The sequence below is a fragment of the Podospora bellae-mahoneyi genome (genome assembly GCF_035222275.1).
Source record: "Podospora bellae-mahoneyi strain CBS 112042 chromosome 1 map unlocalized CBS112042p_1, whole genome shotgun sequence".
Classification (NCBI taxonomy): domain Eukaryota; kingdom Fungi; phylum Ascomycota; class Sordariomycetes; order Sordariales; family Podosporaceae; genus Podospora; species Podospora bellae-mahoneyi.
Genome location: NW_026946359.1, coordinates 3,192,253 through 3,208,729, shown reverse-complemented (window position 1 = coordinate 3,208,729; position 16,477 = coordinate 3,192,253). Strand labels below are relative to the sequence as shown.

General features: G+C 52.7%; 6 protein-coding genes across 6 annotated transcripts; 3 read left to right on the top strand and 3 right to left on the bottom strand.

Annotated features, from left to right (window-relative positions):
• Positions 1-92: 92 nt before the first annotated feature.
• Positions 93-3,343, bottom strand: PCM1 (Phosphoacetylglucosamine Mutase). The gene is made up of 2 exons (XM_062874275.1): positions 2,138-3,343; positions 93-2,072 (listed from the first exon to the last, which is right to left on the bottom strand). Exons 1-2 carry the CDS (start codon positions 2,897-2,899, stop codon positions 1,212-1,214), a joined length of 1,623 nt encoding a protein of 540 aa, XP_062737392.1. The 5' UTR covers positions 2,900-3,343; the 3' UTR covers positions 93-1,211.
• A 2,018-nt stretch (positions 3,344-5,361) lies between these two features.
• Positions 5,362-6,663, bottom strand: RIB5 (Riboflavin synthase alpha chain). Its single transcript, XM_062874274.1, has 2 exons — positions 6,300-6,663; positions 5,362-6,250 (listed from the first exon to the last, which is right to left on the bottom strand). The coding sequence occupies exons 1-2, from the start codon at positions 6,328-6,330 to the stop codon at positions 5,586-5,588; spliced, it is 696 nt and encodes a 231-aa protein (XP_062737391.1). The 5' UTR covers positions 6,331-6,663; the 3' UTR covers positions 5,362-5,585.
• A 121-nt stretch (positions 6,664-6,784) lies between these two features.
• On the top strand, positions 6,785-9,277 carry QC761_109810 (uncharacterized protein; the record flags this gene model as incomplete). Its single annotated transcript, XM_062874273.1, has 2 exons — positions 6,785-7,785; positions 7,984-9,277. 2 exons carry the CDS (start codon positions 6,785-6,787, stop codon positions 9,275-9,277), a joined length of 2,295 nt encoding a protein of 764 aa, XP_062737390.1.
• A 32-nt stretch (positions 9,278-9,309) lies between these two features.
• Positions 9,310-11,103, bottom strand: QC761_109800 (uncharacterized protein). The gene is made up of 2 exons (XM_062874272.1): positions 10,645-11,103; positions 9,310-10,526 (listed from the first exon to the last, which is right to left on the bottom strand). Exons 1-2 carry the CDS (start codon positions 10,729-10,731, stop codon positions 9,753-9,755), a joined length of 861 nt encoding a protein of 286 aa, XP_062737389.1. The 5' UTR covers positions 10,732-11,103; the 3' UTR covers positions 9,310-9,752.
• Positions 11,104-11,453: 350 nt separating this feature from the next.
• On the top strand, positions 11,454-13,567 carry QC761_109790 (uncharacterized protein). The gene is made up of 2 exons (XM_062874271.1): positions 11,454-12,619; positions 12,699-13,567. Exons 1-2 carry the CDS (start codon positions 12,313-12,315, stop codon positions 13,016-13,018), a joined length of 627 nt encoding a protein of 208 aa, XP_062737388.1. The 5' UTR covers positions 11,454-12,312; the 3' UTR covers positions 13,019-13,567.
• Positions 13,568-13,859: 292 nt separating this feature from the next.
• Positions 13,860-15,872, top strand: QC761_109780 (uncharacterized protein; the record flags this gene model as incomplete). The annotated part of the gene is made up of 1 exon (XM_062874270.1): positions 13,860-15,872. The coding sequence occupies one exon, from the start codon at positions 13,860-13,862 to the stop codon at positions 15,870-15,872; it is 2,013 nt and encodes a 670-aa protein (XP_062737387.1).
• Between the last annotated feature and the right edge of the window lie 605 nt (positions 15,873-16,477).

Sequence of the window (16,477 nt, the reverse complement as noted above, 5' to 3'; positions counted from 1 at the left end):
GTATTGCCTTCATTTATTTCTTTGGATAAAAAACACAAGAAACATCAAATTGACCAACCCTGATTATCACTTCGAAAAGGGAGAAAAAGCATAGCCCAACCCAACACTAAATATACCTTATCTGCTAAACCTCTGCAGACCCTTATTTTTGCCCACCCATATCTTTTTTTGCTTTGTTTTTGCTAATATTATCGATGTATTTGTTACCCAGTTCATCATCTCAGTTCATTATAACCCATTCATTCCGCTTTGCTCGCTCGCTTTCCTCCCGTGCTCAATCAAACAACACCAATTTTCGGGTAGGTGGGGGATTTTCCTTCTATAACAAAAGCTCACTCCTTTTCCTGTGTGTCCTCCTCACCATCCACCACCCCCATAGCCTTATACACCTCCCCCTCAATCCCCAATTTCTCCAGCATATCCTCGAAGCTCTGCAGTTTCTCTTCCTCTGCCTCTTCTTCTTCTTCTTCTTCTTCTTCTTGACCCTCCAAATTTTCATCATCACTGTCTATCCCCCATAGCTCGTTTCTAGGAACTAGGCAAGTCAAATCCCCAAAGAAATCCGCGCTGTTTTGTTTTCCTATTGCTTGATCAACCCCCTCAAAATACTCCCTTCTACTCGCCCCCAAATCAAAAGGACTCATCAAGAACGTCGCTGGTTCCCCAACTTCTTTATCACCATCCCTGAGGATATCCTCCAGCTTCGTCTGCGGAATCGCCAACCTCTTCTGCCCAAAAGAAATGTCATACTCCAACCTACCATCACCCCCCCTCAGACTCCCCATACTTTTCCCCCTTAGCCTTTGTTTGACTGGCGAACCCATCCCGTCCTCCTCATCATCACTAGGACTAAACCCCATCTGATTGCTCTTCTTGATCCTCCTCCAAGCCCCCTCCCCATCATCAAAATCCCACATGTGTTCCCCCTCCCCCGTATCCCTCCCATCCCCCTCCCACCCCGCCTTAGCCAACATCTCAAACCCCCTCGGAAACCCCCCCTCATGAACCGACATATCAAACGTCGTCCAAACAAGCGTGTGCCCACTCCCAGTACTAACCTGCTCCTTTCTCGCCTTCCTCTGTCCTCCCGTCAACACCCCTTCCGTACTAGCCCTCCCCCTCGTCCTAAACCCTTCACCATCATCAACTCGCCCCAACGCCTTGCTCAAACCCTTCCTCTCACCAACCCCACATCGGCCCTGAAGCATCAACTAAACACCCCACCGACTCACAATCCCAGCCACCCTCTCCGCAAGCTCATTCGCCTCCGACCTCGTCGCCGCCTCGGCATAAACCCTCATCGCATTCTCCGTCCCGCTAGCCCTGGCAAACGACCTCGCATCCTTAAACTTCTTCACCTCCTGGTCAATCTCGGCCTGGCACCCCTCCGGATGAGAAAGCCTCCTCTCTGCATCCGTCGTCCTAAAAACATCCTTGTTCGCCACCTCCACTCTGACAAGTCTGTTGGGCAGATCCTGATATGTCAAAGCCCAGTCCCTCAGGTTCCAGTTCTTGTGCGCCAGAATAACTTCCACAAGAAGCATATCCGAAATAGCGTCACCGACGGTCTGGTTGATCAGATCCGTCAAGGCAGCCAAGGTGTCCAAGGCTTCCTTCTGGGCGGGGGATTGGGGGGGGGTCTTCTTGAAGGCGTTGATGGCGTCGGGGGAGAAGAGGACGGTGCCGTGGCCGTTGGCCTCAAAGTAGACTCCCACGTCAAAGCGCTGGGCTACGTGGTGGAGGTGCTTTACTCCCGTTGGGGTGCAGATGACGGGGAGCTTCAGGTGTTGGGTGATGTAATGCGTGCTTGCGCCGTTGGCGTAGGCGGTTTGGACTACGCCGATGCGGAGTTCGTCTCGAAGACCGGCGGACTCGACAAGGTCGCCGATGAAGGAGGCGGCCAACGAAGAGATGCGGTCGCCGTCGAGCATGACGAAGACGTTGGTCTCTGGATCGTGCCAGTAGTAGATTAGGCGGTCGGCGTCGCCGTCGAGGGAGCAGCATCTCAGGCCGGGTTGGGGTTTAGGAATGGGGGGAGCACGTTGCTTTGTTTTGACGTAGTCGGCGCCGGACTGTGAGGACGGAAAAAGGGTTAGGAGAGGTAAAATGTCTCGGAGATGATGGGGGAAGGGCTTACATCAAGGTTTAGGACCTCCGGGCGGAGGACATCGTCGTTTACAACGTGGACTTCGAAGGGGACCTTGTCTTGAGGGATGTGCTTGAGGAATTCCTTGAGCTTGGGACCGCCGACGCCGTTGGCGCAGTCTACTTGGAGGACTTGAGGGATTCTCTTGCCCTTCATGGTCCGAACAAAGGCGTCGGCGAGCTTCTTGTAGTATCCGACTTCGCTGACCTCGCCATAGGAGGCCGGTGTGCCTTCGCTATTGGTGGCGCGCACAAGGTAATGGAGTTGGGGGGTAGTGAGGATCTTGTAGTCGACATGCTCGGTATTGGTTGCATCGAGGGCATTGGCGAGGGCGGTGACCAAGGTGTGGCCTGAAGGTCGGGTATCACGGCCGTAGATGACCTTGGCGGGGGCCTCGAGATCGATCTTGAGGTCGGTGGCCAGAGCATTGTAGATCTTTGCCAGGTCTTCGTCGCTCGGGGCGTTGACGAGAGCTGTGGCATATCTCTCCCACTCCTGCTCAAGCATGTCGCCCATGGGGTCCACGATCTTGACGCCGTTGTCGATGGCGGGGTTGTGGCTTGCTGTGATCATGACACCGATGGCTTGGGAGTTGAGCTTGCGGCTGCGGAGGGCAGCGAGCAGGCCGACACGATAGGTCACGCCCTCGAGGAGGTCGGCCTTCATGCGGAAGCCAGCGGTGCCATACCTGTAGTGCTGGGGCACAATTGGGTGCTTCGCCGAGCCGGCGATGATCTGCTCGTTGTGGCTCATGGTAGGTGAGTTTGGTGCTGTAAGTGAGGATGTGGAAGATGTTTGTTGCTACGGCGATGCTTGAACCCAAGAACTAACACAACAAAAAAGGAGGGAGGGAGGGAAAAAAGAGCTGTGGATTTTATTCTCGATCGGGGGGAAACTGTGATAGCTGCTTGCTTCCTTGTCAGGCCCGATAACATAACAGGGTCCACACCGGAGGTGAGGTTTCATCGGGAGAGACAGAGCTGCTGCCCCGCACTTGAAGCTGCAGTGCCGCCCGGGAAGTGTCCAGTGATTCGTGTTCCAGCGGCTGGCAGTGCTGAAGCAGTCGGTGAAGGTCACTGAAATGCGAGGCGGGCAGTGGCGGGGCTGCACCACCACAAATATAGAAGGTGCGCTAGCTGAATCAGGCATAGCTCGCCTCTGGCTGAAATGCTTAGCCATACGTCAGTTTGCCCTGAGTTGGTCCCCTGGCAGCGAGCACATGACCTGGCGCCAGTCTGGCGATTTTGTGGGCGCGGTCCCGACGCGTCTTTCTGAACAAGGCATTGTTTCTCTCTCTTGAGAGCCCGCAGTCAACCTCATGGATTGCATCCCCTCGGGTTCCGTCTGATTGCTCCCCCTTACTTCGACTTTTTTTTTTGGTGTCTCGGTCAACCCGCCTTGGGACTTTTCTTTTTTGTTTCTTGTTCTTTTTTGACCCTTCCTTTTTGGTCTGCAGATCGCATTTGTCGCCGCAGTATGTCGGAGTCAACATGTGCCAACCCCCTCTGGCTTGGCTGGGTGAAAAAGTGGTGGATACGGCCAAAGAGAGAAACTCGAGAAGTGTGGTTACCTACGAGCACGCATACGACTCGCTCAAAAGATGCCCGATGAAGCTCCAGCACCCTTCTCAGAGTCAACAGCTGAAGGGCTTCGGTCCCAAGCTCTGCGAGCGTCTCACCCAGCAGCTCCGGAAGCATTGCGAGGACAATGGGCACGGTATGCCAATGGTTCCTAAGCGGAAGCGGGTGGTTCACTGCCGGGAGAAGACCAAGATGATGGTGTCACACTGGCACCGGCATTGAGGAGGGCTGCACCTGCAAGACAAGCAAGGACTTATGTCCCTCAGTATCGCTCGGGAGCTTTTGCGCTGATGCTCGTGTTGTCGGAGCAAGATAGAAATGCGGCAATGCCGGGCATGTCCAAAGAGGAGCTTATGGCCGCCGCTCAACCCTATAGCGATTCCTCGTTCACGGTCCCGTCCGATCCCATCAAGTTCTACATAGCATGGGCTTCGATGAAGGCCCTGGAGTCAAAAGAGCTTGTGGTCAAGCGTGGTCGGCCTGTGACGCGGTGGGCGCTCTCAGCTGAGGGATGGGAGGTTGCTGCCCGAGTCCGAGAAGTAGCTGCTGCTCGGGGTGATGTCCCCAAGACCGAAGACTCGGGTGGTAGTGCTATTGGTTCCCGGAACAATAGGGTCGGCAGCGCGTCTGGCTCGGCTTTACTTGGAGACAATCTTGGTAGAGGGATCAACACCGGCGTTCGAAGCAATTTCTCGGCTGGAAACGACGGAGATGAGTTTCTGAACCAGCTTAGCGGCACAAACAGCTTTTTGGGAGCCACTGACTCGACGGTTTTCAGCAGGCCAGCTCAGTCAGCAACGTATCGTCCACAGGCCGCCAACCCCGTTATCCTTTCAGACAACGACGAGGAAGACCAGAGGACGTGGCTGCTGAGGTCCAAAGCTCTGTGAAAAGAGAAATGGACAACGAATTCAAGGACGTAGTCGCTGAGGGGGAAAAAATGGTGGACGATGCCAGCCTCCCCTCATTCAAACCCATCCGGATGGCGCCCGGAACCTTTACCATCGAGTTAGTCCTGGATAACCGCGAGATTCGAGCAAAGACTGACCGGGATTACCTTCAAGAGGAACTCACAAAAAAAGGAATTCGACCCATTTCCCGCGCCATGGAACTAGGAGACGTCCTCTGGGTCGCCAAATGCAAGCAGCCCGGATGGCTTTCACGCATGGGGGCTGAAGGAGATGAGGTGGTTCTGGATTGGATTGTGGAACGGAAACGTCATGATGATCTTATTGGGAGCATCAAGGATGGTCGCTTTCATGAACAGAAATTCCGCCTGAGGCGCTCAGGAATCAAGAATGTCATCTACCTTGTCGAAGAGATCTCCATGGACCAGAGCCTTCTTCGCTTTGTTCCAAGTCGGGGATGATGACGCTGAGGGATTTGTTTTTGAAAATGTTGATGGTTACGAGGGGTGTCACGGGTGAGAAAGCGATGGAGATACAAAAGGTGTGGAAGACTCCGCGGGAGTTTATTGAGGCTTATGAACAGTGCGGTCCTGGGCCGGAGGGCAGGAGGAAGAAGATTGACATGGTTGCTTCGCGGTTAGATCACCTGGTTGGGAGGAAGAGATTCAGCAAACAGATCAGCCAGAAGCTTGCTGAGGTTTGGGGAGATGCTTGATCGAGTGTAGCATGGGCATTGTACAACTGTTTTGGGGGTCTTGGGAGAGATATATATTTGATACCCGACAGGCTATTTTAATACACTTTTGCACTACAGATTGCAACCCCACGCCGTACATCATGACATGTCCTGCTGTCAATTTTCGCCTCGCACATGTGATTTATTCAACCCCGCCTCATCCTTTCCGACTCAAAACAATTATCCTACCCATCCCATCCCCTCTGGTTTTCCCCCTAAGAAAACCCCTGAGCAACAATCCTCTCAACCATCTTCTGCAACCAAGGAAACCCCTGCCCATCCTCCATCATACCAGCCAAATACCCCTGGATGCTCTTCTCGACATACTTTGCTGTCATGTCCACCTCGACATTCACCGTCTCGCCCACGGCCTTCGCCGCCGTCACGATCTTTTCCTGCGTATAAGCAATCAACATGACTTCCCACCAGCCCTCCTCGTCATTGACTTTGGTAACGGTCAGACTCGCCCCATCCAAGGCGATAAACCCTTTATAAACCACATATCTCAAAACGTCTTTGTTTTTGGGGGCAAAACGGAAAGTGATGGCGTTGCCATCGGGGATCTTGGAGAGGATGGTGGCGGTGGTGTCGACGTGGCCTTGGACAAAGTGCCCTCCCATGCGGGTGTCTGCGCGCACTGCGCGCTCTAGGTTGACGCGGGAGGAGGGGGTGAGGGAGCCGAGGTTGGTGAGGCGGAGGGTTTCGGGGGCTATGCCGACTGTGAAAGATTGGGGGAGGAAGGTTGTTACTGTTAGGCAGACGCCGTTTATGGCGATGGAGTCGCCTAGGTGGCAGTCGGATAGGAGGGTGGAGGTGGGAGGGAGGGTGATGGTTAGTGTTGTGCCGCCGTCTGGGGAGGTGGTGTTGAGGGTGGTTACTTCTGAGGGGGGGTTAGCTGAGGGGGGATAAGGGGAGGGGAGGGGATGTACCGCCGATTTCTTCTACGATGCCGGTGAACATTTTGGCGGTTGGAGATGTGAAACTGGTGAGATGTCAGAGTTAAGGTCGGTAAAGGTTGTGAGCTTGGCCGAGTGTGAGAGGTGAGATGAGATGAAGTGAGGTTGGTGATGAGTGGTGGGGGTTGCCGGCCCCGAGCTCTTTAAGCTACGATCCCGGAAGGGGGTCCGTTTTCGGCAGTCGGCAAAGGGAGATGTTGGAAGGTTTGTGAGCAGTGGGTAAGGCTTACCAATTTCTTGGATATGTGATGAGAACGATGTGCTTCTTCGCCTCCAGATCGTATGAAGACCAAAAGGAGAATTCTGTCTCAGGGGCAATGGTTCATGAAATCGTCGAGTCAATTGGAGGACCCCGCATGAAGCTCTTGTGGAGACTTTGGCAGCCTCCAATTTACCCCGCGATATCGAGGGTGCCCCCCAAGAGAGTTTTTTGACCTTCTTTTGTTTGGTCGAAAACAATGGGCTCGGAAACTCCAGTCAACTATGAGAAGCCACCTTGTCCTTATATCGCTGGCTTCAAAGTCGCAGTTCAGTCGTACACTCCTCTCCCTCCATTCGGCGGCCAGGCTTATAGGGGGGTTTCTGGTCCCAAGGCCTTTGAATGCCAGGCCGATATTCAAAAGCACTCGCAAACTCGATTTTGCATCAAAGGTCTCGAGCCCGATGGACTGCCAGGTTCCTCATCCTCCCCTGAGCTTTCGAGTTCAGGACCATATTTGGTCATTGATTCGGTGATCCGCGGCGGCGATGGTGTTGGGCCTCAAATTGTAGCATGCCACTGGGACGACGACCTCAACACCATATGCTACGTCGCCAAAATCTACGACCCCTTATACTACAACTACTGGAGTACAGATATTGGCCTGCTCACGGACGTTGTCTGGTCTGCAGCACGCGACCACAGCGTTGAGGCTGCTGCTTATGAGGACCTCCAGGCATACGAGACACGCCTTAAGAAAGAAAGCATTAGAGGATGCTACCCAGAATACTTTGGGTCCTTCTCTTTCAAGATCAAGCTTGTTGTTGATGGTGTCACCTACACCAGGACTGTACCATTGATTCTCATGGAGTTTCTCAATGGGTCAACAACCATGAAGGAGTTGATTGACAGCAAGCAGGTGCCCGTCTCAGACGACGCCCGCGTTTACTCGTATGTGTGCGCTGTAAAGTCATACCTGAAGCTCAAGACAGCAGGGGTATCACAGGACGACTTTTCACCACGCAACATTCTGTTTATTGGAAACATGGAAAGCCCGTCACTACGAGCTGTGATATTCGACTTTAACACCGCAAGAGTATTCTCACGAACAAGCCCACCAAGGCCACCGCCCAATATTGATGGGATTACTTTTGCTGCAGACCCAGGCTTACAAAGAGACTTTCAAGACTGGCTTCCAGACTGGTTTTATACAGACAGAGACAAACGTGAAAGTGAGGTGAGGAGGTTGTGGTACAAAAGGTTGTAGCGACAAACAGGGTTAGGGTCAAGACAATAAAACATCCCGTCGGACTGTGGAGTCCGAGGAGTGAAGTTGCAGTGCAACAAGGGTACCCATGTCAGTCTGGATTTGTGTGTAAGTGAAGCTATTCACAGTTTTCCCGGGCCTTCTCTGGTGTTTACAACATTCTGACCTTTACTTTTTACCCTTTCCGACAGCTGCATTCCATTTGAGCCCTCCGTACCAGCCGCTAAAAATGAAGTTCCTGTGGCACATGGTGCCACAAGCACTGGCCACGCACATTATCAAAGAATGCTGCGCCAACATTTCTTATCGTGTTTCCAGCCAAAGCAACAGCCAAGAGTCAGCAAGAGACTGTTGGGAGGATTACGTGGATTTCCCAGACTGAAGCGTACTCCGACCATGCTCATGACTTCCGACGACGGAAAAGAGCCACGAAGTAGGATGGCGCTTCGAAGGCCACGTCTATGGCGCATCATCAAAATCGCCTTCTTCCTGACGACCCTCCACTTCCTCTACCGAGCCTTCACCTCCTACTACATTACGAACGATACAATATGCCGCCCCCACGGCTGGAAACCCTTTTCCCGATTATCCCGCTCGGCCCCTCCCCGAAAAGTTTACGATTTGACCATGATCAACACCGAGCTCGACTGGCTGGAGATAAGACTAAACAGCACATGGAACGAGGTCGACTATTTTGTCGTCGTCGAGTCACCCCGAACCTTTACCAACCTGCCCAAGCCCCTCCACCTCAAAACCGCCCTCGCCAACCCCTCCAGCTCGATGGCGAGGTACAAGTCCAAGATTATCTACCATGAAATAACCTACCCGGAGGACTTTGCCCCCAAATCAACCTGGAACATTGAAGACTTTCAACGGAACGCCATGTTGACGCAAGTCTTCCCCTCCCTCTCCGGCCCCTTTTCTCCCAATCTTCACGACGTCCTAGTCATCGCAGATATTGACGAAATCGCCCGCCCGTCCACCCTCTCCGTGCTTCGGCAGTGCTCCTTCCCCCGCCGGTTGACCCTCTCCTCGAGGTTTTATTACTACAGCTTCCAATACCTCCACGTGGGCGAGGAATGGCCCCACCCCCAGGCAACGTACTACCTAGGAGCCAACACGCTCCTACCAAATGATCTAAGGGTGGGGGATGGGCCGTGGTGGAGGAAATACTGGGAGATGGGTAGGCTCAAGAACGCGGCCTGGCATTGTAGCAGTTGTTTTGAGACTATGGGGGAGATGTTGACGAAGATGAAGAGTTTTTCGCATGCGGGGATGAATCAGGATGTTTTTAGGGATAGGCAGAGGATGGTGGAGCGGGTGAGGATGGGAAAAGATTTGTGGGATAGGGTGGGGGAGGAGTATGAACGGGTGGAGGGGAATGAGGACTTGCCTGGGTTGTTGAGACAGGAAAAGGAGAGATTTGGGTATATGCTTGATCGGGATGGGGAGGGGGCTGGGTTTAGGGATTGGGGGGAAGAGTGATTTCTTTGAGGGGTGGGTATTTTTGGGGATGGAAAAAAAAGGGGGTATTTGCTGTTTGTGTTGGGGTGAATATGTAAAATAAGCATTTGTGAGGAGTTGGATACTGTGATGTTGAATTTACTAGATGGGAGAAGAGAAGTTGAATCGTACAGGTAATACTCGGGATATGGGGACGGAAGAAAAAAAAGAATGCAGCACCAGCCAGTCTGAAAAGTGTGGCAGGAGAGTGTTCTTGACCAATCCTTGGTCATAGATATCCCAACAATTCGGCATTCCAGGTTTGCATCCACACGCAGTTCGCTATGTGTTTACCTAGACATTCTCTCATCCGTAACACGCAGGTACCCAACCAAGCGCAGTTACACACACACACACACACACACACACACACACACACACACATCCCCCAGTCAAAACAAACCAAACACAGATATTCAACCATGTATGAAACCAACCCTCCCCTTTCCCCCCTTTTTTACAACTCGCCCACTTCTTCCTGGTGGTTCTCCACCTTCAACTCCCTTTCCCTCCTAACAACCTCACTCTCCACCATCCCCCTCACCAAACTGAGACACAACTCCCTCCCGACCTTGACCCACGCGGGGCTAGCCTCGCTAGGCACATGCAAGAAGACGACCCTCTTCCTTTCGTGAGGGTTATTCTTGACCAGATGCGCCAGACTGCTGTAGTAGATGAAATCGCAGAGGTAGTGCCCGGCATCTTCGGATATTCTCAAGTCGGAGTAGGGCGGGGAGTGGTCTCTCCATCTTTGCAAGACGTCTTCCATGTCGAGGTCGGAGAGGAGCTCTTCCGGGAGGTCTTGCCATGGGTGAGGGGCGGATTCGTCGTCGAGGTCGGAGAGGAGGTTGTTGTCTACGTCGCCCATGGTGTAGTTTGATTTGTGGGCGCGGCGCTCGATGGAGTAGAAGCCTCTTGGGCCGGCCATGCCGATGTGGACTGCTAGGTCGATTTTGGGGTTGGAGGGAGAGTCGAGGTGCCAGAGGGAGGGGACGAGGTTGCGGACTGCGCGGTAGCCTACGTGGATGGGGGAGGGGTGGACCAGGAGGCGGACTTTGGGGAGGGGGATTGGGGGGTTGGTGGGATTTGGGGGGATGGTTCCTGTGGCGGTGCCGGGGGGAGGGACGTGGCCCGGGATGCCTCTGAAGGGGGTTGGTGGGGGTGGGAGGTAGTCGGGGAGGGATTTGGCGATTTCCCAGGAGGGGTTGATGGGGAAGTTGGTGCGGAAGGGCTGAGGGGGGAGAAGGTCAGTGGGATTGAAGATGTGGTGGTCGTGTGTGGTTCGGAACTCATGGCATAGGTATCGTGAGAGTGAGAGAAGTGCGGGGGAGTGAATGAGGTGAGCCTACAGCAAAGCCGGTGATCAAGACATTGATCGTCTCCTCCTCCTCCCCTCCAGAGACCTTATTTCGCGTACCTGTTCCAACAGACCCCATTGTGAACCACGGGACTTGACTGGTGAAAGACGGGGTGATGGTTGGGCGAGTCTTGTCCTCGAGAAATCAGGACAAAGTGGGTGTTGGGTGAGTGGCTCTTTGTTCTCCTCCCCACCCTCGTATTGACACTGTGCTGCTGTGATATCACCGATCAAACCTGCCCACTTCCAGTAGGTCGATGGATGCATAGGTGCTGCTGATTGGCATGGCCTTAGTGTGCTTATTGCAGCGGCAGAGTTGACCTACCAGCTTCATGCATCAAGACGCAACTTTGACCTCACATTGATGACCTGACCACTGAGATTTTGGCTGTCTGTTTTCTCAAAGTTCATAATAGTATTTCGAGTTATTTATTTATTTATTTATTGTCTTACTCAACACAGTAGGAGACATGATTTGATGATGGGTCATGCTCCAAGTGCGGGGGGGAAATGAGGAGTGAAGTCCAATTCGGCAAGTGTGATTGTGCATATCTATCACCAGAGAGTAATTCCTCCAACCTTTCAGCTTTGAAACTCATGAGTGTGGATGTCAGGCAACATCTCATCTTCAAAACCCATCTACAAAAACTTCCATCACTAGTCCACGCCAAACACCGTTGAGCCTATCTTCGTGTCCGGCTTATAACCATTGATGTTGAAAGCTTGTGCGGTTCAACACTGGCGTGAACGATAGCAACGTGTCAGATCAACCTTAGATCCCGAGGCCCAGCGCCCGAGTACGGCGCATCTTAACGTCATGCTGATTGATCACAGTGCAGCTCCCGAGCCGAAGCCGGCAGCATGACCAGTGCACCACTGCGGCCGGGCCGGATGCAGGGGCCGAATAGCTTGCTTATCTGAATGGGTCAACACTTACACCACCGTCATCAGGGTGAGTGCTCATAAGGCCAGCTTTCCCAGTTAATAACATGGCCTCTTGATCTCAACCCGTCTCTTTCCACTCATTCATCCCTCAACTATCACCGGGCCCTCGATGGCTACCTCGGCGGGTGGCAAATGGCCAATGGCGATATCCTCGATGGTCCCCAAAAATGCAGGTGAGTTGTCGAGACCCACACCAGCATATGCGGGGTCCCAATCAACCCTTTTGTTTTCTCTTCCTTCTTCTCAGGCGCCAGTTTCGATATGCCGCGGTTCTGGCTTCAAGAATCGAAGCAAGAGAACATTCATTTTTGTGATTGAATCCTGATCGCTCAAGCGGTGAGAAACAAAACGAAACAAAAATACCCAATCCATGCTTCAAGACCTTGTAAATGCAGATTAGCGAGCCTGCCAAGCCGGCCGTTGTCCGGCGGATAGGTGGTTGGGGGATGGTTGGGAAACAGTCTCAACGGAGGCGGTTTTCTGAAGGCAAGGTGCCTAACCCCGTTGAGCTTTTATTGACGACCTAAGCACTTTTATCCAACCACTCGGCTGTCCACCGCCGGTGTAGTCGATCACGAAGTGGAGTCTCCACCATGAGCTGCCACCTCTGGGTTTTCCCTTCTTAAGCTCACCGCTTGCCCGCTGCCCAATCTTTCCTGACCTCTCTTTTCTCTCCCTAACCCGAGAGGCCTTTGGGTCTTCTTCACAACAAACTATGAACATCAAAATGTATTCGGTGCTGTCGGTGAGGCAGCTCCACTGGTACCTCACGCTGGTGGTGCTGCTCACCGTTGGCATCCAGGCACATGACAGCGGGGACTGCCTCTCTGTTGCCCTCGTGGCCATTCCCGATTGCGCCAAAACCTGCTTTCTGGAGCAGGCCCCATCTATCGGCTGCGATGGCTTGGACTTTGTCTGCCAGTGCAAGAAGCAAGCAGCATTTTACGCATCAGTGGAGGCATGTGTTGTTGATGCATGCGAGGCGTCAGAATATGAGAGGGTGATTGATGGTGTTGGGACTGGTAAGGATACTCTCTCTCTCTCTCTCCACAAAGAAAGCTTGGTTTGAGTGGGTTGATTGGGTGCTAACATGACGTGCAGTGTGCGAGTGTGCTGTCGATGCCAAAGATCACGACCATGCCAGTTCTGCCTCTTTGGACTCGGCATCGTCGACTTCATTCATCAGCTCTCCACCCACGGCTGCACCATCAGGGGAGCAATCTGCCCCTCCAGTGGTGATTGTCACCACTACCACCGACGTGGAGGATAGTGACGACAGCTCCCCAACAGAGACCACCTCTGCGCCTACTGAGACCTCTCCCCTAGTGGAGGCTGAAAACGGGGCGGACCACACCTCAACCTCGAGACTTGGCCTGATGGCTACTGTCTTTGGAGCTGCCTTGGCTTTTGCCCTCCTCTGAATCAGCAATCTGGTATGAAGGCCAGACCAGAAAGCTTCCGATGAACGATATACCAGTCATGAATGAGACGACAACGACGACCAACTACGATGACAACGACCACAACGCCACTTTCCTAACGAATCTGTACGACATGATGATACCCATACACATTACCCACGCATAGTGTTTCACTCTTCTCGAGAAATCTTTTCCTTGGATGACGTCTCATGTATATAAAAAGCATGTTTTTGACCCGAGTGTCAACAACGGAGCTTCTATGAAGCTTCATCTGCAGTCTTTTCCTTTGTTTACGTAGTTATGATGTCTCTTCAATAAATGCACCGCCATCGTGTGTTGATGCTTCGTTCATATATCACCTTTTCACCCGAGGCCCTGAATTAACTGGTTTCGTTGGATTTTGGAGGGTAGCTACCGTTCTTTGCCTAGTGCACAAGACGAACAATGGCATTCTTCTACGGGGCTGCTCCTTGTTCACCCAACAGGGCTGCTTTCCTTAGGACAACGGCAGGCAGAGACTGAGACAATAGCATTGTGTTTGGGACGCCACTCTTGAGAGGATGCCAACAATGCAAGTACCTGCTGCCACCATCGCTCAGTTGGAGATCTCTATTTAACCTCTCGACTTTCCGCCAGGTTGGACTCGAGTCTTTTCTATCCATATCATCCGACAAACAACAGTCACTGTATCCGGTGACAGCACAAACCATCCCATCAAACACTACAATATCACCACTACAACATCAACACTGCACTACAACACCAACACTACACTATAACATCAACTCTACACTACAACATCAACACTACACTACGCCATCACCACACCGCCACCGTCAAGATGACTCTTATCAGCAGCAAAGACAACAAACTCTCTTTCGGCATTGAGCTGGAAGTGATCATCTGTCACAAGCAATGGGTCGCGGATCCTCCCAACACAGCCACCGTGGTTTCTCCTGAAGAGGAGGCTTTGATGCCTGAGCCCATGGAGGCACCTTGGGATGCATACATTACTGAATGGATCGAGGAGAAACTCGAGAAAGTCATCTTGACTGTTCCCGGAGCCAAGTTTCAGCGGTCGAGCTCGAGAGGTACGGAATTGATGCAGGCACCAGGGCCTGAACTCCACCCCGATATCTACATGACTCCGACAACAGCTTGGGCGGCCCATCAAGATGTCAGTGTGACCGACGACCGCGTTTATGAACCGAAAGGACAAAAGGCATCAAGCATAGAGCTGGTCTCTGCTGCCATGTGGGATTGCCCTGCAGCCCATCGCCATGTCCAGGACATTGTCGTTGCCTTGAGCACCCTTCTCCGTTGGCGGGTCAACATCCGAACAGGCTTCCACGTTCACGTGGGTGCCGGTGCAAGAGAGCAAATCGATCCCGAGACGGGGGAGTTGGACTGGAAGAGTGACAAATTCGGCTTTGAGGCCTTTCAAAGGGCGGGCGCCTTGATTTGGGCTGCCGATCGCTTTTTGTACTGCGCCCACCCGCCAGAACGTCAAATCAACACGTATGCTCAACCAGTTTCAACCACGAGTCAGTTGGCCAACGGACAAGAATTCCTCCGGGTCCTCGAGGACGAGAACACACCTGTCGACGCGAATGCGGAGTATGGAAGAGACAGAAGGAAGGAGTTCAAACTTTCCACTCGCTTTCCCGATCCCACTTTACCTCCTCGTCCACCAACAGTGCCCGTGCCACCACCCTCCACCGTGCTGCGACACGCCCTTCATGGCAGGTCAGAGAGCTCCAGCACCATGTTTCCAGCCATGCGCCCAGCGCGGGTTCCAGCCGCTGCCTGGGACCGTATTCGGCCTTATGTTTACAACATTCGCGTCCGTAGGGAGCCTGAGGACCTTGCCAAAATTCAAAAGGCCGACATGACCGTGGAGAAGGGCATCGCTTACATTCTATGTGCGACCACCAGGCATAGAGTTGCTAAGCTTCTCAGCTACGAAAAGGATTATTACAATCGGCTCAACTACAACTTCACCCACTACGACACAGAAAACGCCTGGAAGGGGTACAATACAGTCGAATTCCGCGAGGCAACTGGCGCCTTCGATCCAACCACCATCGCCGCCTGGTCAAGCGTCTGTCTCGCCATCTTCCGCTTCTGCACAACAGCCGACGATGCTTCCTACTGGACCGTCGTCTGGAACCTCATCGATGCCCACAATGCCGCGCTTGCTGGCGAGCCGCACGACTACGACATGATCTCCCTCATGATCGACTGCGGCGCCCTCGGCGAGGCCGGCTTCTTCGAGAAATCTCTCCGCAAGCTGGGCGACAAGCACTGGTTCACCAGCGTCCAGAACAACCAAAAAATCACCCCGAACGCCTCACTGGACAACTCTCCCGAAGCGCGTCAAGCGCCTGGCTTTTTCGAGTCGGACTGGCCTGTAGCTAAGCAGGCTGGTGGTTCAGCAGAAGTCGTCACGCCAACGCCTGCTCCCTCTCGACGGGTCTCGCTTGTTCCGAAGCCTCACACCCATGCGGCTCACGCCACGGGCTGGCGTCCCCCCTTTCCCACGGCGGAAACTCTGCCCACCTCTCCCGAAATCGTCAACCGCTTTCCCGACTACGCCACGGTGGTCGTCGTCTCTCCCGATGATGCAAAAGAGCTGATGATGGGTCGGTGGGATAATTCTTCTACTCACATAAATGTGCCCCGCCCTGTCAAGGGGAGCAGATCCTCTGCGGAGCACGATGATCTTATGGCCAGGTGGAACAAGACTGTCCAAAGGATTGTCGATGACTACCATGATATGCATAGCAGGCTCGGGGCTAAGGCTGATCAGTTTGACGCTAACTGGAGGGACTTGGGGTTGGGGGATAGAAGGTGAGTTGAGTGAGTGAGTATCTTTTCTTGCACATATTCTAACCCCCCCATTCATTGGACTGGTGATGTTTGCTGCTAACATGAGATAACACAAAAAACAAGCAAGGTAAGTCCATCAGTGAATAGACAAAAAACTGACAATAGATTTTTTTTAACCCAACCACAACAAGTATTGATGATATTGATCTGTGATGTGATATGTAATGTGATTGGTGAGAAAAACTGAGAAATCTGAACAAAAAAAAAACAAAAAAAAGAGGAAATTGGCATTCTCAACTGTGGTCATGTTCATGTAGACATGAACTGAGTGTTGAGGATATGTTTTTTCTCTCTTTTTCTTTTTCTTTTTCTTTTTCTTTTTCTTTTTCTTTCCGGCTGTGAGTTTACATTGTTCAATGGACAATCATGCTGTTGGGAGAACATTTCTGCGCCGTATTGAACCAGTATCTATGTGAGGTGGGCAAAGACACGAGACACTTTCCCACCGTACGGTCGATCGATAGTCAGAAAGATAAAGAAGACTCGATTAGAGCCCACACCAAGGCCGATCACACACATTAAGAGCCTTGGAACAAACCACACACACAAAGAACACCCTTCTGCTGGCAG

Bases quoted from the DNA above. Each gene is read 5' to 3' on its own strand.
- RIB5 (XM_062874274.1), bottom strand. From the start codon at position 6,330: ATGTTCACCGGCATCGTAGAAGAAATCGGCG. The intron at 6,251-6,299 runs GTACATCCCCTC...ACCCCCCCTCAG, and splicing joins CATCGTAGAAGAAATCGGCG to AAGTAACCACCCTCAACACC.
- QC761_109800 (XM_062874272.1), bottom strand. From the start codon at position 10,731: ATGGGGTCTGTTGGAACAGGTACGCGAAATAAGGTCTCTGGAGGGGAG. The intron at 10,527-10,644 runs GTAGGCTCACCT...CTCCCCCCTCAG, and splicing joins TCTTGATCACCGGCTTTGCT to CCCTTCCGCACCAACTTCCC.
- QC761_109790 (XM_062874271.1), top strand. From the start codon at position 12,313: ATGAACATCAAAATGTATTCGGTGCTGTCGGTGAGGCAGCTCCACTGG. The intron at 12,620-12,698 runs GTAAGGATACTC...CATGACGTGCAG, and splicing joins GATTGATGGTGTTGGGACTG to TGTGCGAGTGTGCTGTCGAT.
- PCM1 (XM_062874275.1), bottom strand. From the start codon at position 2,899: ATGAGCCACAACGAGCAGATCATCGCCGGCTCGGCGAAGCACCCAATT. The intron at 2,073-2,137 runs GTAAGCCCTTCC...CCGTCCTCACAG, and splicing joins CGGAGGTCCTAAACCTTGAT to TCCGGCGCCGACTACGTCAA.